The 26289-nt window shown below is 35.0% G+C and overlaps 4 protein-coding genes across 6 annotated transcripts; 3 read left to right on the top strand and 1 right to left on the bottom strand.

The window, feature by feature from the left end:
* Window positions 1-1607: 1607 nt before the first annotated feature.
* Window positions 1608-4967, bottom strand: LOC114718204 (glycine cleavage system H protein 2, mitochondrial-like). Its single transcript, XM_028903459.1, has 3 exons — window positions 4829-4967; window positions 2750-3009; window positions 1608-1989 (listed from the first exon to the last, which is right to left on the bottom strand). Exons 1-3 carry the CDS (start codon window positions 4905-4907, stop codon window positions 1861-1863), a joined length of 468 nt encoding a protein of 155 aa, XP_028759292.1. The 5' UTR covers window positions 4908-4967; the 3' UTR covers window positions 1608-1860.
* A 1873-nt stretch (window positions 4968-6840) lies between these two features.
* LOC114718184 (pseudouridine kinase-like) lies at window positions 6841-10776 on the top strand (the record flags this gene model as incomplete). The annotated part of the gene is given in 10 exon segments (XM_028903436.1): window positions 6841-7020; window positions 7602-7727; window positions 8074-8176; window positions 8418-8465; window positions 8672-8747; window positions 8749-8767; window positions 8922-9036; window positions 9150-9232; window positions 9569-10124; window positions 10223-10776. Coding segments are annotated over 10 exon segments (1365 nt in total), but the record flags the coding sequence as incomplete, so codon positions are not given.
* Window positions 10777-14659: 3883 nt separating this feature from the next.
* LOC114718219 (uncharacterized) lies at window positions 14660-19432 on the top strand. 3 transcript variants are annotated; one of them, XM_028903478.1, is made up of 4 exons: window positions 14660-14756; window positions 15546-15858; window positions 15986-16102; window positions 16186-19432. In XM_028903478.1, exons 2-4 carry the CDS (start codon window positions 15574-15576, stop codon window positions 18901-18903), a joined length of 3120 nt encoding a protein of 1039 aa, XP_028759311.1. In that variant the 5' UTR covers window positions 14660-14756; window positions 15546-15573; the 3' UTR covers window positions 18904-19432. The 3 variants fall into 3 exon arrangements, with proteins under 3 accessions (XP_028759311.1, XP_028759312.1, XP_028759310.1); XM_028903479.1 differs by having other exon boundaries at window positions 14722-14761; XM_028903477.1 differs by lacking the exon at window positions 14660-14756 and having other exon boundaries at window positions 14780-15858.
* An 834-nt stretch (window positions 19433-20266) lies between these two features.
* LOC114718203 (uncharacterized protein At4g19900) lies at window positions 20267-24962 on the top strand. The gene is made up of 5 exons (XM_028903458.1): window positions 20267-21847; window positions 21940-22089; window positions 22728-22862; window positions 24007-24201; window positions 24395-24962. The coding sequence occupies exons 1-5, from the start codon at window positions 20307-20309 to the stop codon at window positions 24579-24581; spliced, it is 2208 nt and encodes a 735-aa protein (XP_028759291.1). The 5' UTR covers window positions 20267-20306; the 3' UTR covers window positions 24582-24962.
* The last annotated feature ends 1327 nt before the right edge of the window (window positions 24963-26289 follow it).

Here is a 26289-nt window from a genome sequence, read left to right on the forward strand (position 1 = left end):
CTTTCATTTCTTTCTTCCATTCGTGAAAAAGGAAGAGTACCACGTGAAATCACAAATTTAAAGTAATCAATAAAAATTTCAAAAACAGGAGCACGTCTTAGGTATAAACACACACCTCTGGGTCCTACAGTGAGAGACACAGCGTCGGCAAGCTTATCAATCCCTGATTGTAGAGCCTCTCTGCACTCTTTATCGAAAGATATCTTTTTGGGGCCTGCCCTGACCACAAAGCTCTTAACAATGCATGGTTTTATAGAAACGCCATATGCCCTTTGCTTCCAAAAACAAGGCTGCGACAATATCAAATTATGGATGTCATGATAGACAGACATAAAGGCAGGGCACACCTCACGCAAGAACTAGAAGCAAGCCAGAGAGATACTTACAGCAAAGAAGACCTTCTGAGGGGAAAACAGAGAGGATGTAGAAAATGAGAAAGACATTGTTACAGTTTTTATTGAGTTGATAGAGTTACTTGAGCTTGGATTCTCATGGAAGTCTGACTTTTGTCACAGAGGGTAGTGAAGTTTTCTTCCTTCCCTCGTACCCGGTCTGTCAGAATACACTTCCCACTTCCAGCGCAATCTCAAAGCTCCTTCCGCCAGCCGACGACTTTAGAGTTAAAATTAAAATTAAACAATAAGCAAGCTATAATGTTGATATTCATCTCATACTTTTGCATAGGTTCGGCTTCAATGATCTCCCGCAATATGAATGACAAATAGGATTTAGGATCATCATAGCCCTTATAAGCTCGGTCCATTAAGACTTGGGGGGAGTCTGGCATGTGTTTTTCCCTTTTTTTAATATTAAATAAATTTAATTTCTTAAAAATATAGCATTAAAATTCTTGGTATGAGTTTGTAGTGTAATTTTATAATGTTAGAGTAATGTTTTTGAAAAATAAAGTTTATTTATTTTTTGTCATTATATTTTTTAATTTTATACATCATGACAAAAATTTAAATTTGAATCGTTAGATTTTAGAATAGTTTGCATTGAGTTGGTATTTTTATTTATCTTTTAAAGAGATGTAATATGGAATTTTAATATTATAGTTTATACTTTGTGTTTTTTATATGTCGTGTTTGCATTTACTAATTTTGTATTTTAAAAAAGATATTAAAAACAACAAAGCGCATGCTTATGGGCCTGACTCTGAGCATGGATAATATGGGCTTAGCCCATCAGGATCGGATCAGCTCATTTCCCAACTCTGGAAAATGGATCGTATTAATTAATGAAGATAAATAACTTTAATATACCCTTATGAGCACTTTTGTTTTTTTGGACGTCACCGTGTTTAAATAAAAACAAAATCATAGTTTTAAAAATGTCTTTACCATATACTAAGTATATATGTAAAGGAATTTGTCTCTATTTATAGAAAAAATGGTTTTAAAAAATGATTTTGGGCTACCCAACCACCTCCTAAAAACTGATATATAGTAAAATATAAACTAGAATCACTTCTTCGAGGATTTGAATTCTCTCAATTGACGCCCAATGTCTCGAGGCATTTTCTTGGGCATGAATAGCAGTCATTCACGATAAAGTAACCTACTAAAAATCTGTCAAAAAAAAAAAACTAAAAATCGGGATGCCACTTCAACTTTTGGTAATACGTATTTTCTTTTTTAATTGGTGATAAGATTTCCCAAACTGTCAATTGGAATGCTCGGAGAAAAAGTGAAAATTATTATTCCACCGAATTTGAAGCTCTCACGAAACCAGAAAAAAGAGCAAGCAAAAGCACATGGGGGAAAGGAGGGGGAAAAAGAAGCGATATTGAGGATTCCCAAATTAATACGTTCTACTTTCTTGGATGCACAGTCCTGAAAGATCCTTAGAAGATTATCATCAATGCTTGGAATCTTCTTCTTCACAGAACTTGGAGTACTGATCTGAATCCATCAGCTTGTTGAGTTCACCATTGTCACTCATTTCAACTTTAATTATCCATCCGTTTTCGTAAGGGCTTGAGTTGACCTAAAAAAACAAAGAAAAGTAAGACCAACAAAAACACTAGGGGTTGAGAACAAATTCATTGTCATATCTTTCGGAAACAGGCATATTGTGCGATTATTTCACAGTAGTAACACAAAATTGGTTTTCTCTTCCTCTATGAGAAATTGAGTCAATTTGTCTATAAATTTGAATCAATGGTTTGCAGATAAGCGAAGAGGATTTCAAACATATTTGAAACTAGAATAAATACCATCACCTCATCAAAAGGACTTTGGAATCTATACACACTCCCTTAGTTTCAATTTATAAATACTAGAACATCTTTTGAAATACACATACATATATAGAACCTTCCACTAAAACCCCTTCTAGCTTTAAAGTATTCCACTAGCTTATCTTATTTTAAGCTTCTTTATGCATTAAAATGGCCCTTGGCAGAATTGTCCCGCTGCCATGAATCCTATTTGGAATTTGAAGGAGAAGAAAATGTGATGCATTAGATATAAACACCCAACAACTAATTGATTATGTTTTGATTTAAAAAGAGTGCATGCATTAGATTCTTATGAGAAAACCCGGCAACAAACGTCTTTTCAAAAACCACAACTTGGTTTTGTTATACTAATTATGTTAGTGAATGGGAAGTTTCTGTATAAAAAGAAACAACTCAGTGCAGGTTGTAAAAAGTTCATTTAAGTGGATGTAATCTGCTTTAATTAATCGGCTAAGAAATAGAAATTCTGTTTTTCAATTAAATATTTAACAAGGTAAAGAGACTAACCAGAGCAGGAGAGCTTTCCAGCTTCTCATTAATTTCAACGACTTTTCCTGAAACAGGAGAATTAACATCGCTAGTAGCCTTAACGCTTTCAACTGCACCAAAACTTTGTCCCTGGGTTACAGATGCTCCCACTTCTGGTAGTTCAACATAAACAACATCACCCAAATGATCTTGGGCATGATCAGTTATGCCAACAGTTGCAGAATGTCCATCAACCTTTACCCACTCATGGGAATCAAGATACTTCAAATCTTTCAGAACTGCAGCAATAACAAATGTGACGGTAAGCACAAGAAGCTGATAGGTCTTTCACTAAAGAGAGTGATAGACTTTATTCAATGTCCACAACATTGTCATTTTTGCTCCCTCTTTCTCTGTGCCTATATGGCTCTTCTTTCAAAAGCTTAGTTTATCAACGTTCTGCCCAGTCAATCCGGAGTAGACATCTCAATTAGTAAGAGAGATAATATCTCTGCATGTCAATTTAGATTTGATCCCTTTGGAAGCAGCTGAGAGTAATATCCTGAATGTAATATAGAAAGAAAAAAAGCCTTCCGCAAGAAGGGGTACTCATGTGATAAACTGCCCCTTTGTTGGAGGGAGGAAGGGATCATAAATTATAAATTAATTAAAAAAAAAAAAAAAACAGAAGGCATTACAACGTAGCAATTATACAAGATTTACATGTGATGGGCAACCAGAATATTCAAAGTAAAAGGAAGAGATCATAGCACCGGAAAGAAATGCACCACCTAAATTAGTAGAAATCATATAAAACCCATCTCCCCGAGATGACAGAAATGAATAAATAAATAACAGAATAAAAACGCCATTCATGATAATTGTCCAAACTCTTCCTTTCATACGACCGATGGAAAGCATATTCAATAAAAAGGTAGATTACCTCAAGTCTTAAATAGTCCATTATCTGGCATGGCAGTGTAATGATTGGGCTTCGATGAAATACATTTCTTGATAGAATATATTCCATCTAAATATAGATTTTATTGTAATACAAGTTAGCTTTTTGTGTTTTGAAAATAGGGAGAGAAAAAAGAGAGAAATAATAGACAGGAGGATAAGATAGCCTCCAAAGAGAAGAAAGCAAATTAGGAAAATACCAAATTATGAACTACAAGAGAACAAAAGTCATAAGGCGCAGATGCTAATTCTGACAGTTTGCTAAGCCTAAAATTAACGTTGATACCTGCATAACTGTAGTAACACAACCAGCCTTTATTTTGGGTCTTTTAACATTTAGTTTCTTGTGTCACTATCCTTTTCGTCCTCAACTCGTCACTCTCTTCCTTCTATCACAATCAATACAAGCTAAACATAAACAAGACCCACCATGTGCAGCCACAATCCATTGACTACCGTTTGTACTCATCGTAAATTACACAATACGCATTTCGGCCAAAAAAAGAAATAAAGCACTACCAACAACAACGCTCTAGAGAGCCGAACAATCTAAATTCCGCATTTAGATTTTTTTTTTTTTTAAATCAAGTACGTCAATAATACTACAGCTTAACACCGGCAGAATAAAATTTTTCGCAAGTTATGGTTTGATGGTAAAACTAATAGTTAAACCTAAGATTGGAATTGCTAATGATGGTGAACTTTCTTAATCCCACCCGCAATTCTCTATTCTTGTTCCCCAGTCAGTTCCCAACATCAGAGCACGTTAAAAAACGACAAAACATGACTGAATAAAGTTCGAACAGTTGCTATCGCAGCCAAGAAAGTCCGCCTGCGCGTGAATCTGACCCAGATCGCTCTATTCAGGGATGAAACACAGCACAAGTGGTGAGTGTCATAAAAAATCACAATGAGAAACGGAGACAGGAGAACACACCGATCATAGAACCTCCCAAAATTTACAGTGATGATCAGAGGGTACGCATCGGTGCGTGCTTATGAATGTTAAATAGCAAGAAGCATAGATCAAGCAGATTTAGTAACACATGGATCAAGATCAATAATCGAAGCATGCACAAACACTTTACAAGTGATCAATGAAAACAAATGAAGATGAAGTGAGGGAGGCAGATGGAAGGAAGAAAAAGGATAAGTTACCAGTAGCGAAGCCTCTGTGACAGACAGAGACTCTGAGGTAGGAAGCAGCTCTTGAAGCCCACAGAAGTCGGGAAGCCATTTCGCTCTGCCAAGTGAAAGTCTGAAACTGTACTCTCGTCACAAGCGCCTTGTCGAAAATTGTAGGGTTGGTGAAAAATAAAACAGTTCTTTCCTTCTTTTTTTTTTTTGGGGGGGGAGTGGTGTTCGGTGAGGGCCAACCTCTGCCTCCTGTTTTTTTTTTTTTTGGCTCCTACAGAAAAACTTCAAAACTTGCAAAAAAATAATTATGATATGGATAACAATAATAATAAAAAATTGTAAAAAATATTCAAATTAAAATATATTATATGAAGGCATTATCATGTTCTAAAAATAATCAGTATACCATGCAAAGCTATAATTTTATTTGCTGAATTTATAAGGATGATAGAGAGCTCGGATTTTGATAGACAAAATATATAGAGAGGGTCTTAGGGTGAGCAAAAATTTGAAGACAATTTTCAATAATTGGGAAAAAAATAAAACGGAATGGGTGAAAGGTGGAGGGTCCATTTTGGGGAACAAAAGGAGAACAAAAGTTGGCGAGTGGGGCCTGCCAGATCATGATGGGCGGACACCCGCGTCTTCGTCCGCTCCAATTTGCCCCCACATTACCCGGTTCACAACCACTTTCAGATTTCAAATGAAGAGTGACCTTTCATTTAATTGGTTTCAGGATGTAATCTTTTTTCTTTTTACTGGAAAAGTGATATTTCATTTAACTGGTTTGAGTGAGTTTTTTGTTTTTTTCATTCTTCACCCAATAAAAAAAATCATATATCTATCGTTAAACTTACAATCCTAAATCTAAGAAAAACTTGAAAGAGGTACTTAGTCCCATCAAACTAGAAAGCTCTAATAGTTTAAACATATAATCCTTTGTTCTTAATATAAGACCTATTTAACTAATTTGATTAGATTAAAGAAGTTAGATATGTTAGTTAATTATAAAAAATATGACACATTTTTTCTAAAACATCATAATCATCTTTCTTAATACCTATTCTTCTTCTTCTACTTGATTATGGTTGATAGAGTATCATAGGGGTAAATTAGAAAAAACTGATAAATATGATAAATGAGTCTTATATTTAAGACTAAAACTAACTCAACAATTAGATCCTATATTAAGAACCGGAAGAATATTTTTTAATTGGAAGGAGAAACCATCTTACTCTGATTATGTGGTTTTTTGATATTATGTTTTGTAAACAACTTTTTTTTTTTTGCAAGAAAACAACATATCTTATTATAAACTTTATATTCTATGCATTTATAAATAGATAATTATATTGATATGTCATGTTATAGCCTAACTTATATCAAGCACTTGCTGTAAAAACTTTTTTAAATATGAGATTGTAATTTTAAATTTTTTATGAAATATATAATGAATGTGTGAGTTATGTTTAAAAAATAATTACTCTTCTAATCCTACTAGAGAGATAGACTTTTTTATATGAATATATAATTTTATTTTCATTTATAACTGAGTTAACTTTGTTCTCAAAGATAAGAAGAATTTTATTTCACTTGTATGAAAACATTTTTCCCAAGTGCTTTTTCAGTTTTCCAAAGAAAAAAATTTATATCAAGTTTCTCATATCAATTATGTTAATTGTCAAATTTTCTAATCACACATAGTAATGTTTTCTTTCTTATTTCATATAAATTTATAATTAAGTATTATTAAATGCTAATATTTTAAAAATAGGAAACATAATTATGTATGATTAGAAATTTTGACATAATAAATATCAGTAACTCAATGTGAGTGTTTTTTTTCCCCTCCAGATTCCCTCTTGTCATTTACATTTTTACCTGATGATTATGATTTTTCCTCAGCTTTATGAGAAATCAAAAAATCGGAGGACTATAAATTCCACCCTCGCCATTCCCTGCTCAACATGAAGAAAAGACCTCATAATATGATGAACTGATCCATTGGAAGCGGTGCACCCCACAATACCTGAACTGGATTTCCTCCAAAAGTAAGATGCAGACAAAAAAAAAAAAAAACGGACAAAAGGGAAAGAAATAAAATCCATGTAGCTATTGAATTGTGGCAGGGCAGCTGCTTAAGAGTTGACTTGTTTATTGCTACCAAGTTCTGCTTCTTACTGGCCAGTTCCTCCATTGGTGTGCTGATCCAGGTACTGACAAACCATATTATCTCCTTCTGCGATCGGCTAAGCTTCTGCCATGTTTTCTGCCTTTTTTCCTTTGGATTTTACTTCATATGTACTTCTAATCTTCGTTGGACAGTTCCGCGTGTGGTTCCCTTCTCATCCTTAGGAAGAAGATGGAGTTTTATTTTATACAGCATGAGAGGGTTAAATTGGTCACTATCTAAATGAAAAATCCTCCAAACTGCAAAAGTAATGACATTTTGCCTCCGTTGGTTTTCTGGATGACGCTCTCCATTCGCTGGTCTCCTTTTCTCGGTATTGATTAACAGGTGTTTGACATATTTCCTCTGTGAAAAGGATTTTATTTGAAGGGGATAACCGGTCGATCACTAGGCACATGTGGCATTCATATTATTGCATTTTCTTTTTCCTTCTATGATCCATTCAAATATGAGTTTTCTTCCTTTTGAAAGGAAAGATCTCACGTCCTTCACAGGAACGCGCGCGCGCGCCCCCCCCCCCTACACACCGAACCTATGTTTGCTTATGCTTTGTATCTGTTTTTCCCATGCAGCTTCTATAATCTCTACTTCTTGTTTTTTAAGTTGTGGGTAAGAGGTAGGCAAATGGAACATCGTGGCGCAGAGGCAGTAATAATTGGGGGCATGGTGTTGGATATTCATGCCACCCCTTCTATGCCTGCAAACCCAAGGACTACCACTCCTGGCAGGGTTAGTTACGTATTCCTCTCGTCAAAGAATTTACTCACTGCTCACTATTGTATGAGCATTACTCTTCCTTTGTTCTTTATTCTCTCCGCGCGATTGTTATTTGTATGTACACAATTTCAAAGGTTTAAATGTGGTCATGAAGATATGCAATCCTCTTAAATGAAAGTGTTCCATTTCTTGTCTATTAGAAAGATATGAACTCATGATTCAGTGGTTATTTTCAAGTCAATTATGCTAATGAAGATGATGGAATATCAGATTTCATAGCTAATCGAGGATTTAGTTTCTCTTATTTTCACTTTGTTCATGATCTCTTTTTCAACCTAATCTAATAGAGAATTTTCAGGTCCGTTATGTCCTGGGAGGCGTAGCAAGGAATGTGGCAGAATGCATGTCAAAGCTAGGAGCAAAGCCATACATGATTAGTGCTATAGGGCTTGACATGGCAGGCATATGTTTTATCATTGAACTTTCATTTTTCATTGCCACTAAAATCTATAGGATTTACTACATCTACAGGCTCAACTCGAATTGGCCATGAACACAAGTTGTATATTTTTAGACGTGTAAACTAATTTGTTTGTTTGACAAAAAAAAACTTAATTTATTTGAACCTGAAACACACACACGTCCCAGCATTTCATTGAAGGAAAAATAATTTTTCTTTTCTTTTTAATTTTTTAAAACTAGGAAATCTTTTGTTGGAACAGTGGAAGTCTGCTGGACTCTCTATAGAAGGTGAGATCTCTTGTCTCCATGACCATTTATCATATAGATATGTTAATAACCATGTGCATGGTAATACTGTTCCCTTTTTCTCTAGTTTTCCTGTAATCTTCCCTTGGAAGCTGGCCAACTTTCTCTTTTCTTTGGGTTTGTTGGAAAAAAATAATTTTAAAAAGCATATTAATGATTTATTATTTTACATGTTGAATTTGAGGTAGGTATTTTGAAGAACAGTAACATTGAGACTCCCGTTGTTTGCAATATATTTGATGCTAATGGTGAAGTGGCAGCGGGTTGCTAGTGTGGAAGCTATTGTAAGTTTTTTTTTTTTCTTCCCACGTCTTATGCTATCAAGTATCTTCCAAACTTGTCAAAACCCGAAGATTTTCCTTAATATGCTTGTAAAATGACAATAGTTATACTAAAAAGAGCAGGAAAAAGAAAGCCTATAAAGTCTACTTGTTACAGGACAAATATTTGACGCCAGACTGGATCTTGCACTTCGAGAGCACCATACGTCCGGCTCCATTGTTGTTCGTTGATGCGAATCTGAATTTTCCTTCTCTACAAGCGTCTAGCAAAAGTACATAACATGATGCTATACCACTAATTCTCTTCTTGTCTGCCTCTCTGGTTTGGTGAATTATAAATGCTGATGCTACTTCATCTCTTTGCATAAATATTGGCATTCCTCAGTAGCAGCGGATTCAGGGTGTCCTGTCTGGTTTGAGCCAGTGTCAGTCACCAAATCCAAAAGAATTACTTCAATTGTCAAGCATGTGAGTGCTAAGCTTTATACAATGTTTATTTTCTCTTCAACATTTCTTGAAATGGTTTGGTCGAAAGAATTTTTGAAGATTCAAGGAGTGTAATAGTCATAAATAATTTTTGTAGTGTCAACAGCCATCGTTTTCATTGTCCAGATTATCATTACGTGATATGCAGTGATTTCGAATCTCGGTAGAATCCACTCAAAATATGTTTGGGACTCTATATTGTGTGGCATACTTGATTAAGTTTATTAGCATAATTACTTTAAAATTTTCAATTATGTCTTATAATAATAATTTGCTTTATCAAATTGCTTCTCTGAGACGTGTAGACATTTTCTATAGGTGACTTATACTTCTCCTAATGAAGATGAACTCATTGCCATGGCAAATGCTTTATTGGGTGCTGATGTGTTTTCTCCTCTTGAAGCCAATCATAACCTGTCAACAGTATCTTTGTTTCATATGCTGAAACCAGCAATCTGGGTTCTGCTAGAGAAAGGCATTAAAGTGGTTGTTTTGACCCTTGGCTCACAAGGGTTGATCTTATGCAGTAAAGGAGGGCCCAAACACATTAAAAGTCCTCTGAATAAAACCACACAAAGTGGGTCTGGTGAAAAGTTATACAAGACCATCATGCAGAAGTGTCCACCAAATTCGTGTTTTGATGTCTCAGAGCCCAATAGAAGCTCTCGTCTTTCTGCTGTTCATTTTCCTTCACTTCCTGCATCAGTAGTGAGGCTTACTGGTGCGGGTGATTGTTTAGTTGGTGGAACACTCGCATCACTTTGTGCGGGATTAGATATTATGCAGAGTATTTCTGTAGGCATTGCGGTTGCTAAAGCTGCTGTTGAGGTTGAGGCTAACGTCCCTTCTGTTATCAGTCTGGCTGCTATAGCACGTAAGGTTTCAAACTATGTATTTTATTTATAACCAAATTCATATGAATGCCTCAAGTAATTCTGTTTTATATATTCATAAATTGTTTTCCTCATGCAGATGATGCCAAAACTGCATACTCTGGCGCCAAAGTTCTCTTCCACCAGTCGATGCTGTAAATTCTGAACGAGGACCTTGTGTTAGTTCAATGGTAATTCGGGAGCTCAGGAACAATGAGGAAGCTTTAAACTAATCAAATCGTGCCTTGAAGCCAGGATATGTCTTGAATGGAGGAGACGAGGAAGAAGAAAGATTCTCTTACAGGGCCCAACCAGAAGAGAGACTTGAAGCCTGCTAGATTGCTATGGCACGGTGGAGAATGGGCATCTGCACGAGAATTTTGTGAAGAACTTATCATGTCCACCTGCTTCCTTCCCAAGTGAAAGGTTTGGACCATATGAAGAGAACAGGATTTTTGAGCCTTCTGCTGATAGGAATTTGTAAGAATAATGTGACCTTAGACTGGTCAGGTAGAACTATGGTCCATGCAAGACTGAAAAATGGACACCTGAAGTTGGATTTCCATTGTGCTTACGATACAGGAACGTACTGCTTGATTTGCGGCACACCTTGTAATTTTGCTCTTTTCCTTTATTTTACTTTCAGAGTACCAGCACTAACCACAAAAGCACGGGATAGCTAGTCCTTTTCTTTTAAAACGGTAGCTACTGGCTAGTCCTTTTTCTTGATCTCTTTTTTATAATAAAACATCAAACTTTATTAAAAAGTAAAAAATCACACACATTAAAAAAAGCTAAGGGACGCTTAGATCACAAATGACTAGATAAGTGCAATACCAAGCTGTTCTCCAACAACTGTCACCCTTTTGGGGGCTTTGGCGCTGCTTTCTGGTGCGATATACTACAAAGGTAAAATAATCCGTCTGATATGATTATAACTCGAAATAAGTTGATGAAGGAGGAAAAAAGACCATTGAATAGATCATACCCCCAAAAATACTAATTTATTTTTCTAATGTAAAATGATTAAAAAAAATAATCATTTATAATTTTATTATCAATGAATCTGATAAAATTGTATCAAATTGTTACTTTTTGAAAAAACTTTCACAATTTTTATAAATTAATAATTAATTGTTAGTGATTCCTTTTTATGTATGTTTGTGCATATTATAATTTTATTAAGATATTTGATAATATAAATATAAACTTAATATATTAATAAATCTATGATATATTGTCAAATTATACTATATTTTATTTTTGACTTCGGAATTAAGAAACTACAACACAAAACGCATGATTTCCTTTAATATGTACCTCCATATATATATATATATGTATGTATATATAATTTTCCAGTTTTTAATATATGACCTAATTTGAGAATTGATGTTGATTATATATGTAAGACTTATTTCACATGTTTGTCAATTTTTCTCCAAATTTAATAATATTAATATTCTCTCAACAATAATCAAGTAGGAAAGGGAGGAATAGAATTAAGGAAGATGAATAGGGTGATTTAGAAAAAATATATCATATTAACTAATTCAACGAATATATTTAATCTACTCAAATTAGTTAATTACGTATCAAACTGGTGAAGTATTTTGGTACATTATATATATATATATTTGGCAAAATTATCATTTTCTTATGATAGATGGCTTAAGAAATAGAGCACGAGAAACAGGTTAACTTGTCTTTTACGAGCTAGCTTGCCATGTGCTCATATTTTAGCGGGGCAGCGTAAGTTAATCCGTCAAAAAAGGTCAAATTTCTAGACTCAATTATTAGTATACTGTAAAATCATTTTTAAAAAATTAATCTAAACATCCTAAGAGTAAAAGAGGGGCAAAACACTAACTTGACATGTATTAGAATAATGTTGTGATCATGACTAGATTTCTGAAGATTGTGAATCCTATTTTAGAGGAGAAACTGCAAAAGTAAACAAGATCAAGTGAGGAGGAAGACGGAGAGGATGATAGCATATAAGCATGTATTCATGACTAGCGTGGTTGTAATAGATAAACTTGTCTTTGTTTGGCATGCAAACTTGTTTTTGTTTTAAACAGTAAATAAACCTATTTTACGGCCACATGTTAACTTGGCATGTTTTACAAAATAGACTCGTTTTACTTAAAACTTGTTAATTTTGAGTAAGGAGACCGACTAACAACAAGATAGAATCTAACCAAAAAAAAAGTTTTTCACAACGTGACAAACCAAGATTTGAATATTTATTGAGAGGTATCTATATTTAATGCACAATATCTTAAGTTAAACTTATTTTTCTAACTCCACTGAAGAGAATAAAATGTAAAGGAATCCATTTTAAGTTTTAACTAAGTTTATTTTATACAGAAATTAGAAACTATTAACATTTGTCAGAGAAATGAGAGTTCTTACCATTTAAGCTATTTGTTTTGTATTGACAATTATTTTTGATAAGTCTTCCCGCATATATTTCATTTTTTTAAAAATAAATGATACATTTCTTCACGTTAACATATGATTTCAAAGACGGGTAGCATTTCTCGTAATATATATATATATATATATATATAATACATAATAATTTGTTATAACTTATAAATAGGAAAATCCCACAAATTTTTTTTGAAATCACTAAATCCCACATAAGAAATTTTTACAAAAATGTGTTGTTATTTGCAAAGTGTTGTTATTAAACTTAATTTGAAATTTAGTATTTTTAAATTTTTGTGGGATTTTTCCTTTATAAGTTTGTATAAATCATATATTACCAACAAGCAAAGGATTCGTTTCTCATTGTCAAAAAAGGATTCGTTTCCAAACAAATGTATTTAATATAAAATAATAATGATAATAAATAACACATAACTCAAAGTTTAAAATATTATCTTCCCAGAAAAGAGAACAAGAGATTTCTATCGCTAACATCTTATGTTTTGTTAGTAAAAGAATTTTAAATTCAATTGAGCTTTTAAGGGTACATTTGGTATGAGAGAAATTGAAGGAAGTGAAGGGAAAATTTTAGTAAGCTTGATTTAGAAAATTAAAAAAGTGGGGTTAAAAACTTTTAATTAATTCTTATTACACTTTTATATTATATCTTACTTGGCTAAAATTTTAAAACCCTACTTTTTCAATATTCTAATCAAGCTCATAAAAATTTTTCATTGCCTTCCTTTCCCTCCATTTCCTCTGCCCTAAAGGCCTCTTTGGTTTAAGTAGAGGGTAGGAAAGGGAGGGAAGGGTGGGATAAGAGAGGGTAGAGATTTTTATTCTACCTTATTTGGTTTGATTTCAAAAAAAAAAGATATTTAATAATCTCTTGTTTGGTTTAAGAGAGGAAGGAAGGGGAGGAATAGTAATAATCAATTTACTCTTTTACCCTAACATATTAGTTTATATTTTTATTTATATATTATATAAATTCATTTGCATGTTATTTCAAATTATATAATTCAATAAATATTTAATCTTATCATACTAATATGTGTATTTAAAAATTAGTAAAGTAATTTTTTATTTTAATAAATATAATAATTTAATTTAATTAATCAAATTAATAAATTTTATATGCTCCAAAAAAATGAAATTTTTGTTCTTTTTCTATTATTTTTTCCCAACTTTAAAATATATTTTAATTAATATCATAATATATTTGTAAAAATTAATTCATTTTGTAATAATATAATTTTTTTATTGTGATATTTTCTATTTTAAATTAATTTTTATTATAATATATTTTTAATTATTATAATATTTATTTTTTTAATTTTTTCTTATGATAATATATTTTTATTTAAAATAAACCTTATAATAATATATTTTATAAGTATTAATGAAATATCACAAAAACATGAGAACAAAATGGCCTAATATTTTGGTTTCCCTAAAAAAAAACAAATTTAAGGGAAGCCAAAATGGGGTATGGGAGGGAGTTTCCCCCTTCAAAATTTCTAACCAAATAGGTAGATGAGCTTATTTTTCCTCTCTCCATTCTTCCCTCCAACCAAACACACAGTGAGGATATTAGGCATGCTATTGCAATTTAGCATGAGTTGATGGGATGGTTCTAATTTTTTCTAGGAAAATAAATAAAGGTATTTATCTCAATGATGGCAAGCCAATGATAATATCAAGTTTATGCACAATACACAGAGGAACTTTGGATAGTTAAAGCTGGCCGAAAAAGAATTTTAGATAATTTAGCCTAAAAGTGTGAGAAAAAAGAGAAAATTACAATTAAAGACTCTAAAATTTAAAAAATATAGATAGAGACTCATAACAACTTCACTAATTTTTGACTATAATAATATGTTATGAAGTTGTCAAAACCTAAACCCATACTCACAGTAAAATTGTCATAGGTCTTTATTTGTATTTTTCAAATTTCAGGATCTGTGTTTGTGATTTTCCCAAAAAAAACCAGGAATTTTCAAAACGCCAAGTAAAAAGTGCGAACATCCACGTCGCAGTCGCATTCACAGAAAATCTATTTCTCTCTCTATAATCGCAACGCTCTCGGCTCTCCCTCGGAAACCATCTCAGCCCAAGGCGGGTTTCTGCTTCAAGCCCTCTTCGTCTTCAACACTCCGCTTCGCATTATCGGACTAGCCCTGAAATCTCCTGCACCATCGGTTTAGTATTTTTCTCTCCTAACTCTTTTTTCTGTGTTTTCTTTTTTCTTTCCACATTACAGGTTGTTCAAGTAACTGATGGTTTTCCCCCTATGTTTCTGGATCGATTTTAATCGTGTTTAGTTTTTGTTCATTGCCTGATCGTTTCGTTTGATGATTCTGCTTATTGCGTTCGGTTATTTTCGCGGTTTCTACTATCTCCAGTCGGAAAGTTCCAGAAGAATAAATTATTTTTTAAAAATACTTTTATTAATCGGCGTAATGTTTTAGTGGTTGTTAGTGATTAAGTTGAACCTTCAGTAGTCTTTTTTTCCTTGTCTGATGTTTAAGAAAACTTTAAATTTAGTGTATTTTAACGACACTCACCGAAAACAGAACGGACACTGATTTTTATATTTTAGTAGTTGTATTATGGTTTTATAAACCATTATCCGCCATTTCACTCGTATCCTAGGGGGAAATTTGCTGTCTAGTGTTCTTGCGTTTGAGAAACTGAAAATTCTCTGTGATTCTACTTCTCTTTAAATGTGAAATTATGGGCAGTTTTCCTTTTGAGGGAAGATCAGAAACTGAATGTGTATCGACACTTGTTGAATTTTAAGTTCATTTCTAATTAAATTTGACCTTTAAACTGTTCAATGTTGTAATGGAATGAAGTGCAAAATGGGAAGATTGTAAAATTGAAACTGGAGTTAAGTGCAAAATTAATATTAATATTGTTTTGTTAAATAGCAAAGGAAAAAATGCAAATCATGGAGCCTATTATATGTTTTTTCCCCACTGTAACAGTATATTATAGAGAAGATATTCCGTATCCATGGAGTCTTATGGTAAGCACAAATATGCTGCTGGAAGAGATCCGGATTTTGGTGCAATTTTTATGACAAGTAGGGCAACACTGCGAGAATGTTTCCAAAGAAGATTGTTTGGCCTCCCATCTAGTCAGATGCCATTTGTAAAACAGGTTAAAGCAGGAATGCTTTTATTTCTGTTTGACTATGATAACAGAGAGCTGTATGGTGTATATAAGTCATCTAGTGATGGTGCCATGAATATTGTGCCTAGTGCATTCAGTTCATCAGGGAGGCAATTTCCTGCTCAGGTAATAATCTTCATATGTCATTTATCGAGCTGCAATAAGAGGGAATGATTCACTTTTGAATTTGAGGGGAAGATTCAATGCTTGATCAGTATGTTGATCTTGATTTAGTTTTGATCTTTTGGTACAGGTTGAATTTAGTCCAATTTGGGACTGTAAGCCACTCAAAGAAAGTAAATTTCGGGATGCAATCAGAGAAAATTACTTTTCAGCAAAAAAGTTCCACATGGGGCTATCGGAAAAACAGGTCTAGCCTTTTACATAATTAGATTGTTTTGAAATAATTGTTTTTAATATATATGTCATCATTTTTTTAAAGTTGTTGTGTAGGTTCATAGACTTCTAGATTTGTTTAGCAAGAGAAAGCTTCCTGGGAGACAAGTGAAACCTGATCATTATCCTGTGGGTAAAGTTGGAAGATCCGTTGGCGGTCGCATGCATGCAGAAATAGTTAAAAATGAGCAAGATGTAGTTGCTAGCACTTTACCATTGACAATGCATAATTACAAAAGAGATTCATTCCATTACACTGGAGAAGTTGATGATGAAGAACATTCTATAAGCATGCAGCTCAGGCCAGCTATTTCAGGTGGTCTATCTGGAAACTTTCCTGGTGCAGCCACAGTTCATGATGATATGTTACATGTGAGTGAGAGGCTATTGAGTGACCACAAAACAACACATGGTCAGAGATTTTTGGATGATACTTCTAGTTTACATAATTCCAATGTCAGTTCGTTTTTCTTTTCAAGTAATCCTGTGTTAGATCCTGATTCTCTGGTTCAAAATCAACTCGTGGCAACTTCTGCTATGCCTCACCTGATCCACGCACCCATCTCAGACAAATTTTGCGTAGCACAAGGAAATTTAAGTTCCAAGAGCATCCTTCTCTATGATCCTGATGCCCCTGCTTCTAATACTAGGCAGCCATCATCTGTTAGGATTAGTATTAATGATAGTTCTAAGCCAATGGGAGTAAGTGCTTCTCCATCAAACAATTATAGAAGAAATATCATGTGTTCTCTGGATGATCAGCTATCTTACGCTCATGCAGAGCTGAAAGACGCAAACCAATCTCAAGGTTGCAGTTATGGCCTTAATAACCCTGTTTCATTTGAAAGTAACTTAACTAGCATGACCTTATGTGCAGCTCAGAATTCTGAACGGCTTGCAACTAAACCTGTTGAATATGAAGATTTTGACAGCTCTCCTTTTAAGTCATCATCGGGTCTCTTCCCTCATTTGGGTATTGGAAACAGTGGCTGGAGTTCTGAGCCATATGCTTCCTTGTGTGACAAGTACAATACACATTCAAGCAATGATTATTGCCCCATGGCATTGCAAGAAAACCTGGGTCATGATGAAATGACATTGCAGAAGAACAGTGAAACATTTTCTGCTATGCCTTGGGGAAATGAGGGTCATTCTCAAAGCCAATATGATGATCCATTATTAAATGAACATGATCATGATTTTGAATGTTATGTAAATTCTGGAAGTCCTTATTCTGGTTATAAGAACAAAACTAGTGTATTTTCTCGGTTATGTTTTGTGCATCCTTTTAACAACAAAAAATATGGAAGCAATCACAGCCACAGGGGATATGATGTCTCCTTGGATTCGGTGGATGAAGTAATGGACATGGTTCGACAGAGTCGCAACCATCGGGGGATCAAAAGAAAGATTAACCCATGGGTTAAGGTCGACAAAGCTGAAAGTATGGGGGATAGAAAAATCAGAAGCTCAGGGTCATCAAAAGCTTCCTCTGGGAACAGCTTGGATGATACGAGTATGGGTGTCATGATTGCAGCAGGTGACAGTGAAATTAATCAAATAGATGAAGGTACACGTTTTGTGGATTTCAAGCGCCGCAGTCAGGTACGGAGGAATAATGAAATTCAGATTAGAGGCTCTGATGAGAATGTAAGGAGTGATGACTTACGGACTGTGCAGCAAAAGAAAAGAAGGTTGATCCGTCCAAATTTTAGTAAGGGCCCAACTCCTGGTGACAAGAAGGACATCAGTCTTGGTTCTTCTCAAAATTTACAAGCATCTTTGTCACTTCAAAATTTGGAGCCCAAGGGTGATAGTAAAAGCTGTGAGGTTGTGATTCGAACTGAGGAAAACCTCAAAATAGATTGTAAAGAGCTGAATTTGGTTTCTCAAAAACATTTTAGAGACACAAGTGATCAGGCTAGGGGTGTGAACTCTGAAGAAGGAAACCAAAGAGAAGGGCAGTCACTACATAAGACAGGATTAAATGACGGGTCAGACGGTCCAGAGCATATACACATCCATCATGCTTCCTCTTCAGCCTTTTGTGAAGGCAGGGGTTTTCATGACAAGGAAGGTTCATGCGTCAAGGATGACATAAAACCTATATTTTCAGACACCGAATTACGACATTCAATTTGTCAACCACACAACAAAGAAAAAGTCATAGGTGCTAGCGGATACATTAACACTGGAGAAGGAACTTTACTAGATGGCCAGCAGCTCCTTCCTCCTGAAGTTGAAGGTGTACCTGAATTTGAAAAGAACTCTGATAATGAACCTGCTTCAAATTTGACTTGTGAAAAGAGCAACTGTAATATTGAGAAGGGCTCAAATATGAAACATGAATCCCAAGAAGCCAGTGGAGTAGCAGACAGTTCTGATGGCAAGCAGCTCCTTCCTACTGAAGTTGAAGATGCACCTGAATATGAAAAGAACTCTAATAATGAAGGTGTGTCAAATTTGACTTGCAAAAAGAGGAACTCTAATGTTGAGAAGGGCTCAAATATGAATCATGAATCCCAAGAAGCCAGTGGCGTAGCAGAAAGTTCAGATGGCAAGCAGCTTCTTTCTGAAGTTGAAGAGGTACCTGAATCTGAAAAGAACTTTGTTAATGAGAATGCTTCAAATTTGACCTATGAAAAGAGGAATTCTAATATTGAGAAGGGCTCAAGTATGAATCGTGCATCCCAAGAAACCAGTGGTGTAGCAGAATGTTCAGAACTATGCAAAGATGGTTTTGAAAATAAGAAAGGCGCATCTTTCCATGTCTAAGAACGTTGACATGCCTCCCTGTTACTTTGGAGAAGCTGCTATTGGGGGATAGAATGTTGGACTTCAGTAATAGCGTTTAACTTTAGTGGGAATTAGCGTCGATGTGGGCAGGCAGGTTAGGGAAAGAAAGAAGAATAATTTTTGTTTTGGGAGCTTTCTTCTGTCCCAAGAATTTACGGTGCGTGATGGAGGCATTGCCTGCAAACACGATATACCTTTGGAAAGAGGGGGAATGGTCGATTGGTTTAGGTTGGTCTTCCTTTTTTCTTTTTTTCTTTTTTTGTTGGGGGGGTTGGTTGATGTAAATGCGCACTGTCAAAGTCACTTGGAAATGGGGTTTGCATTGCATGTGAATACTATCTTGTCTAGGACATTCCATGGAAGGTTAATTCATGGCGGTTGTTTCCCACTTCTGAATTGGTTGTCTGTTATGACTGTAGATTCGGCGAGCTAACTGTGCTTATCGAACAGAATCTATACTGTGAAGAATGCGATACAAAGTTATAAAGTAGTGACTTCTCTGGTATTAGTATTTTTAATTTCTTTTACGCTACTGTAGTTAGCTATCATTTTTCTGATTGAAAGTTATTTTGGTAAATTCAAATTCTAAGGCAACCTCTTAAACATGATAAATTAAATATTCATGACGGGAGGTGTGTTGAATTTTCCAAGCTAAGAATGACAGTCTGCACTATCAAGCACCTTCATTTATCAGAAAAGAAAGAAAGAAAAAGAGAACCAGCTGTGGCCTTTATTCGCCACTCGATTGAAATTGCCGCAATTTCTTTTTTGCTTTTACTCTGCTAGCATTAATTGCGGCAATTTCACCAGGCACAATTGGGGATCAACATAAAGGGTTAAATATTAACTTACACCCAGCGGTTTGGCAGGAACGCATTTTGTTAACAAGCGTAGAAGACTTTACTTCACTAATTTCACTGGTGGTGAAAATGCCTTTGAAAATTTGGCAAGAACGCATACAAAGTGTAACTATGAAAAACACAAATTTATTTTTAACTAAAAATAAATAAGTCCTATTAATCTACCACCAACTTTTATTTTTAACAACCCTCCTTGGTTTTTATATTTTGGTCAATAAATTGGACTTATAGTATGGATATAAAAATATATATTTATTATCAATTTTTTCAATTTAAAAAGATATTTATGTTTTTAATAATTATATGGAATTTTAGACAAATAAATTGTGTTGTTCTAATTTTCTCAAAAAAATTATGTTATTGTAAATTTTATGTTGATATTAAAATAATTTATAATTTATAATTATAATAATGTAATAATTATATATTTCGGCTTAGAGAAGAAGACGGGTTTCGCCGAAAAGGCGCTCACTGTCTCGGCCACGACGAGATGAGCTGGCACAACAGCATTACCGGCCGCGCATGCAGCTGCTCCTTCCTCCTTCCTTCTTCGCCCTCAAGACTTCACAGTCAAATTTACTCAACTCTTCAATATTCACAGACCCTCCCTTTGGTCACAGTTCAACAATGCTCAGATTCCTCCGATCCCGTCGACGCTTCCCTTACGGATCCTGCCTCTGTATCGCCGTCTCTTCCCTCCTTCTTCTTCTTTTCTTTGTCTCTCTCCTTTACTCTCGCCTCTCCCGTTCTCTCCCTCACCCCCACATCCTCCACACTCCCTTTCTTGAAGACGAATACGACTCTTGGAGCGGAAAAATCGATGACGTGATCAATGAGATTGATATTATTGATGTGGACCAGGACCAACATCAACAGCAAAAAGAGCCAGCGGATTTAGAAGACGAGTATTCAGGGTCTGATAGGCTGATCAAGGATTCTGGGTATTTCTTTGATCACGTAAGTGGGTGTATAAGGAGGGCTTTTAAGAAGCGCACGATAGAGGAATGGGATGATAATGGTGCTGGATTTCTTGCGGGATCCCGGATGGAGGAGGATCGGAGTAAGGCTGCCTTTGCTTCCGATGATACGCCGGTGGACGAGGACGTGAGGAGGAAAGCAGCACAGGTGACCGGAATTGAGGACGCACTGTTGCTGAAATTGGGAAGGAGAGTCTCGCCCCTAAGAGAAGGATGGGGTGATTGGTTCCAGAAAAAGGGCGAGTTTTTGAAGAAGAATAAGATGTTCAAGTCCAATTGGGCTGTTCTAGACCCCATGAGCAATCTGATGCTGCAAGATCCAGATGAATTCAGCTTGGCCAGGTTTACAGAGGGTGACCGAAATTCACTTAAGTGGTGGATGAATGAATTTAATAAAACCCCATTTCTCGGTCAGAAGACTTCGGCCAGATCCAAGGAGACCCGTGATTCAGGCTTGCAAGAATATGATGATGAGGTTATAAATTATAATTCTACTGCTTGCAAATGTAAGGCTACGAGTAATAGAGAGTCAACGAGTGAGACTAAAGGAATAGAGCGTGGAACTTTAAATGACAATGAGAGAAATGGAGCAGATAATGTATTTTCTTTCAAGAGTGACGGACAGTCAAGAAGTGAGGTTAAAGGTGCCGAACGTTGGAATTTAAATGAAAATGCAGGTGATGGTTCTACTGAAAAAGACATGAATTATGGTAGCCAGGAGCATCTAGGCAGTGAGGAAAAAGCCATTGGCAAACTGGGTCGCTCAAGTGGCTCTAAGGATGTCGCCTCTGAGATTCAGAGGAGGCCTGAGTTTCTTAATCATATATACGCAGATGGTAAGAGATGGGGATACTATCCTGGGTTGCCTCCACATTTAGCATTTTCAGAATTTATGGATGCCTTTTTCAGGATGGGAAAATGTGATATGAGGGTGTTTATGGTGTGGAATTCACCACCTTGGATGTATGGTGTTCGGCATCAACGTGGGCTTGAGAGTTTACTCTACCACCATCGAGACGCCTGTGTGGTGGTGTTCTCAGAGACAATTGAGCTTGACTTCTTTAAAGATAACTTTGTAAATGATGGGTACTTATCTTCCTCCCCCTTCCTCCTTTTACTTTTGGACCAATTTTTCTGTTTAGATTATGTATTCTCAGCTAAAGCATTATTTTTTTCAGCTATAAAGTTGCTGTTGCCATGCCAAATCTTGATGAACTGCTGAAGGATACTCCAACCCACATTTTTGCTTCCATCTGGTTTGAATGGAGAAAGATAAATTTCTATTCAACTCATTACAGTGAACTTATCCGTCTTGCAGCTCTGTACAAGTAAACTTGCTTCCACTGGTTATATGTTCATTTTCTTTGGCAGTTTGCGCCCTTAAACACTTCCATTTTTCGCCACAATGAATGTTCGACATATTTGCTTGTGATCGGGAGTCTAAAATTCCTAAATGCCACATGAGACGTGTTGTGAAATTATTTCATTGTTTCCAAAACATATGTGTCTCCTTTTGACCTTTTCCTCTACCCCATGAACCAAGACATGGACGTTAAACTATCAATTATCTAAGGGGTATGGTCGTTCATTCAATGAAACCATGCATCAGAACATCTGATATAGGTCTTATGTTACTTCGAAATTTCTGCTGAACATAAGTTTATTCTAATGAAGACATAGACATCCGAATTAAAACGATCTTCTTGCTGCCTGCAGATTCTAATCAGTGATGATGATTTTAAAGAAAAAAAAGGTGTCTGTATGCTGCTACAAGACTTTCCAGTTAAAGTTGGTAGAATTTGTCAGTAGTTAAGTGATTTTCTGAGTTAGTCAACATGCTGATGGTGTATGCCTCAACCCTGTTGTGTATTAATTGGATTAGGCTGCGGACTTGCTACGTGTGTTTTATTCTTGTGAAAATTATATCTGTGTATTACAGCAATGACGTCGAGTTTTGTTTGCTCAGGTACGGTGGGACCTATCTAGACTCAGATATCATTGTTTTAAAACCAATCTCTTCCCTTAACAATTCTGTTGGTATGGAGGATCACATTGCTGGAAGTGCTTTGAATGGTGCTGTGATGGCATTTAGAAGGCACAGGTATCGATAGCTTGATGTCCTAATTATATTATGCCAGGGAGAAGTTACATTATGTCACCATTTTTTGGGTTAAAACTTGAAAGAATGCAATTTTATTAGAACAAAGGAAAGGAAATATAACTTGGAAGAGGATATGGTATTCTCCAAAACGAACAAAAAGGAAAATGAAAATATAAAACTGAAAGGATTGCAGTACGATGGATTCCAACCATGTCACTGAAACCCCGGTTGTTATATTTTCCTTACACAGCATTGATCCTTATTAGTGAGAATCATTGAAGCATCTTCTATGACTCCCAGTGCCACCAAATTGACAATGAATTAAAAAGCAGACATTGGGATACAGCTAAAGTGTATTATCAATGAATGTGCATTTTTTCCCTGACAATAGTGCCGGAATTGGAAGCAAGTTGACAAGTGGCATTCGAAAGTATTAAGATGGAAGAAAGCCCATAATGCTTTAGATATTTGTTCCAGATTACAAAATGAAAGGGCAAAGTCAAATAAAACCCTGTTGGTAACAAACCAAAAAATAAAAAGTGCCTTCCTTTCTTCCATTAAATTGCAAACCACTTACGGGACATTTAGGACCTTTAAAGAGATATCAACATCAACTACTTTACTGGATTTGTCCATCAAGAAAATTCCCTCCGTCCATTGAACAATCGAATCTTACAGGAAGTTTGGTTTTTAATATCAGATTATTCAGATTCCAATTACATTGGCTTTTAGATGTGGTGCCAACAATGGGATACCAATGCCTTAAATTTGGTATCCAGGCATGAAATTTTTTCACAACTCCAGAGTTAGACAAAGTTAGGTAATTGCATTTTATACAAAGATCAGCTTGCTGAAGCTGGGAAATATTTGGTCTTCGTACATTAGCAAAAATTCGAGGTTGATATGAAATTCAAATCCTTAATATTTGAAACTCTGATTACTGAGAAAATGAGATGGAAGCAACTTGCAAAGATGCAGAAATTTGAATAGCAAAGTAATAAATTTGACCATGTTGTGCTTAAGGAATTACAAGGAGACACTTTAAATGTTATGTATTGGCAGCCCTTTGGTGGTTTATATTGACGATAGAAGATTAATGCAATTGATTATTCGGAATTTTCCTTGGCTTCTTATTTCAATGCAGTCTCTTCATAAAGGAGTGCTTGAGAGAGTTCTATTTAACGTATGATGATACCAGCTTGAGATGGAATGGTGCTGAACTTTTGACAAGGGTTGCAGGAAATTTTTTGAAAGGCAGGAATAAATATGTTAAGCAGATGGAGTTGAAAGAGGAGCCCTCGTATATTTTCTTCCCGATTAGTTCTCAGAACATCACAAGGTAACATGACATTCTCCTTCAACTAAGAGTGCATTCTGGCATAGGAATGATTAGGAGATATTTGATCACACATTCTTCAGTGTTGGCACCAACACTTATTTGCAGATTTCAATGGTATTGCCTTGCCCTTAATTTTATTAAATTTGTTGCATTTATCGTCATGTGTGCCTTAATTTAATTTATCTGTAAACAGATACTTTATAGCTCCGACATCAGAGACAGAAAAGGCTCAGCAAGATGCTCTGTTCAGAAAAATTTTGCACCAGTCATTCACTTTTCATTTCTGGAACTGCTTCACATCTGCTCTGGTCCCAGAACCAGAAAGCCTCGCGAGTAGGCTTATCAACTATTACTGTATCCGATGCTCGGAATTGCTATAAATTTCACCAAATAACGACTACGTCCTGATCTTGGTCCAAGTCATGGTAACTCATACATCATTAGCTAGGAAATCTCCGAATTTTTCACTAACAAGCAAGAATTATAATCCTTGTGGCCATATTACTGGTCTTAGTCTTGTAGTTAAGAAGTCGGGGCCGGTCCTCGTTCGTACACACTTGTACAGTTTTGTTGTGATGAAACACAAAGGGAGACTCTCAAACCGAGAAAGCTAAAATTTACAATTTTATTGAAGAGCATGCATCAAAGATGCATCATGGTTGGTTTATGATTTACCCGTATAGTGGAACTGTGACATGTATAACATGTAACTGTACATATTAGTACTCAATAGCATGAACGAAGCAAGATTTTGATGGTCATTTGCAGAGACTTTGGAACCCTTTCTCTCTATCTCCCTCCCTTTGTGAGATTATCAATGCATGTTGCTTTCTGGAAATCAAAATGCATTATAACAACTTCCTTCATTTGGGTTAATGCCTGTACTTTTTACCCTCGGGAAGTGACAGGGAGAGAGGGAAAGTTGATGTGAGAGCAGGCAATTGATGTAGGAGAATTAACCCTCTTAAATATCCCAACAAATAATTCATACTATATGTATTTTAATCTTTATCTTTCAGTAATCACTTGGAGAATCTAAGCTTAAATAGCAATACTTATATTACCTCACTTGTTTTCTTTCTTGGTCTTAACATTTGATCAGCCCTTTCTCAAATCGTTGATCATTAATTTTAAAAAACCTACCCACTATAATACTATACTTGAGATTTGACATTTCACACCAGCTTGATCTCTATGAATAATACATCTTTATTATTGGCTCAACTAGAAAATCTGGACTGCTATTAAAAATGATTTGGGTTTGACATACACAATATGATATGCATATGCGAAACAAACTGATGCGTCGTTCATTGTACTTGCAAGTGCTGTTTTGGGGCGTGAAAATGAATTTAGGCTGCTGTTAACAGTCCTCACTAGTCAGCATCAGTGCTTGTTGTATGCCACAAACTGAACAAATGAGTCAATGGAGCCATAAAAGAGTTGAAATGTTTGACTCGCTTTTATTTATCAGTAGTTCAACGATATCTTGAACAGTCACACCCATTAGTAGTCCAGAAACGTAATAAATAATAATAATAAGATAAAATCATACGTTTGATCTTTTAACTTAATACAAAATTTTAGTTTAGTCTCTTAAATTTAAAAAAATATACTTTTAGTCTTTTAATTCTAAAATTATTAGACTTAAATGATTATTTTTTATAACAATTATGGTTGTTTTAAAAATTCAACTAAAAATGTTAGTATTTGAAAATATTTTATATATAGGTATCCTTTTATCTCTTGAATTTAAAAAATATATTTTTAGTCTTTTAACTTATGTTAGAGACATTGCCGGGCACTAAATGTGAGCATATCTTCCATCAAGGATTTGAACCATGTTGTGACATGAGTTTATAGAAAACTTCATTCTCAATTCTAAGCCCAATGAGATATAGTTATCAAATTTGAACTGCTGATTAGTTCCTTTTTTTTTTTAATTTGATCAAGGGTTTCTTTTTTTGAGGCTTAGAGCGCAAAAGATTTTTGTTTCTCTCAATAAATGCATTTTTTAGAATTTTGAACTTATGCTCTCCTTCTCATGGCTGCCTACCACCTCAATCAGCAGCTTGTTAGTAAAAAATG

Source organism: Neltuma alba, unplaced genomic scaffold, assembly GCF_004799145.2.
Source record: "Neltuma alba isolate B1F8T4 unplaced genomic scaffold, ASM479914v2 tig00011820_pilon, whole genome shotgun sequence".
Taxonomy (NCBI): domain Eukaryota; kingdom Viridiplantae; phylum Streptophyta; class Magnoliopsida; order Fabales; family Fabaceae; genus Neltuma; species Neltuma alba.

Excerpts from the sequence above, each read along its gene's own strand:
- LOC114718219 (XM_028903478.1), top strand. The coding sequence starts at position 15,574 with ATGGAGTCTTATGGTAAGCACAAATATGCTGCTGGAAGAGATCCGGAT. Across the intron at positions 15,859-15,985 it reads GGAGGCAATTTCCTGCTCAG|GTTGAATTTAGTCCAATTTG; the intron begins GTAATAATCTTC and ends CTTTTGGTACAG. Across the intron at positions 16,103-16,185 it reads TGGGGCTATCGGAAAAACAG|GTTCATAGACTTCTAGATTT; the intron begins GTCTAGCCTTTT and ends GTTGTTGTGTAG.
- LOC114718204 (XM_028903459.1), bottom strand. The coding sequence starts at position 4,907 with ATGGCTTCCCGACTTCTGTGGGCTTCAAGAGCTGCTTCCTACCTCAGA. Across the intron at positions 3,010-4,828 it reads TCACAGAGGCTTCGCTACTG|TTCTGAAAGATTTGAAGTAT; the intron begins GTAACTTATCCT and ends TTATTGCTGCAG. Across the intron at positions 1,990-2,749 it reads TGGAAAGCTCTCCTGCTCTG|GTCAACTCAAGCCCTTACGA; the intron begins GTTAGTCTCTTT and ends TTGTTTTTTTAG.
- LOC114718203 (XM_028903458.1), top strand. The coding sequence starts at position 20,307 with ATGCAGCTGCTCCTTCCTCCTTCCTTCTTCGCCCTCAAGACTTCACAG. Across the intron at positions 21,848-21,939 it reads GATAACTTTGTAAATGATGG|CTATAAAGTTGCTGTTGCCA; the intron begins GTACTTATCTTC and ends TATTTTTTTCAG. Across the intron at positions 22,863-24,006 it reads ATGGCATTTAGAAGGCACAG|TCTCTTCATAAAGGAGTGCT; the intron begins GTATCGATAGCT and ends ATTTCAATGCAG.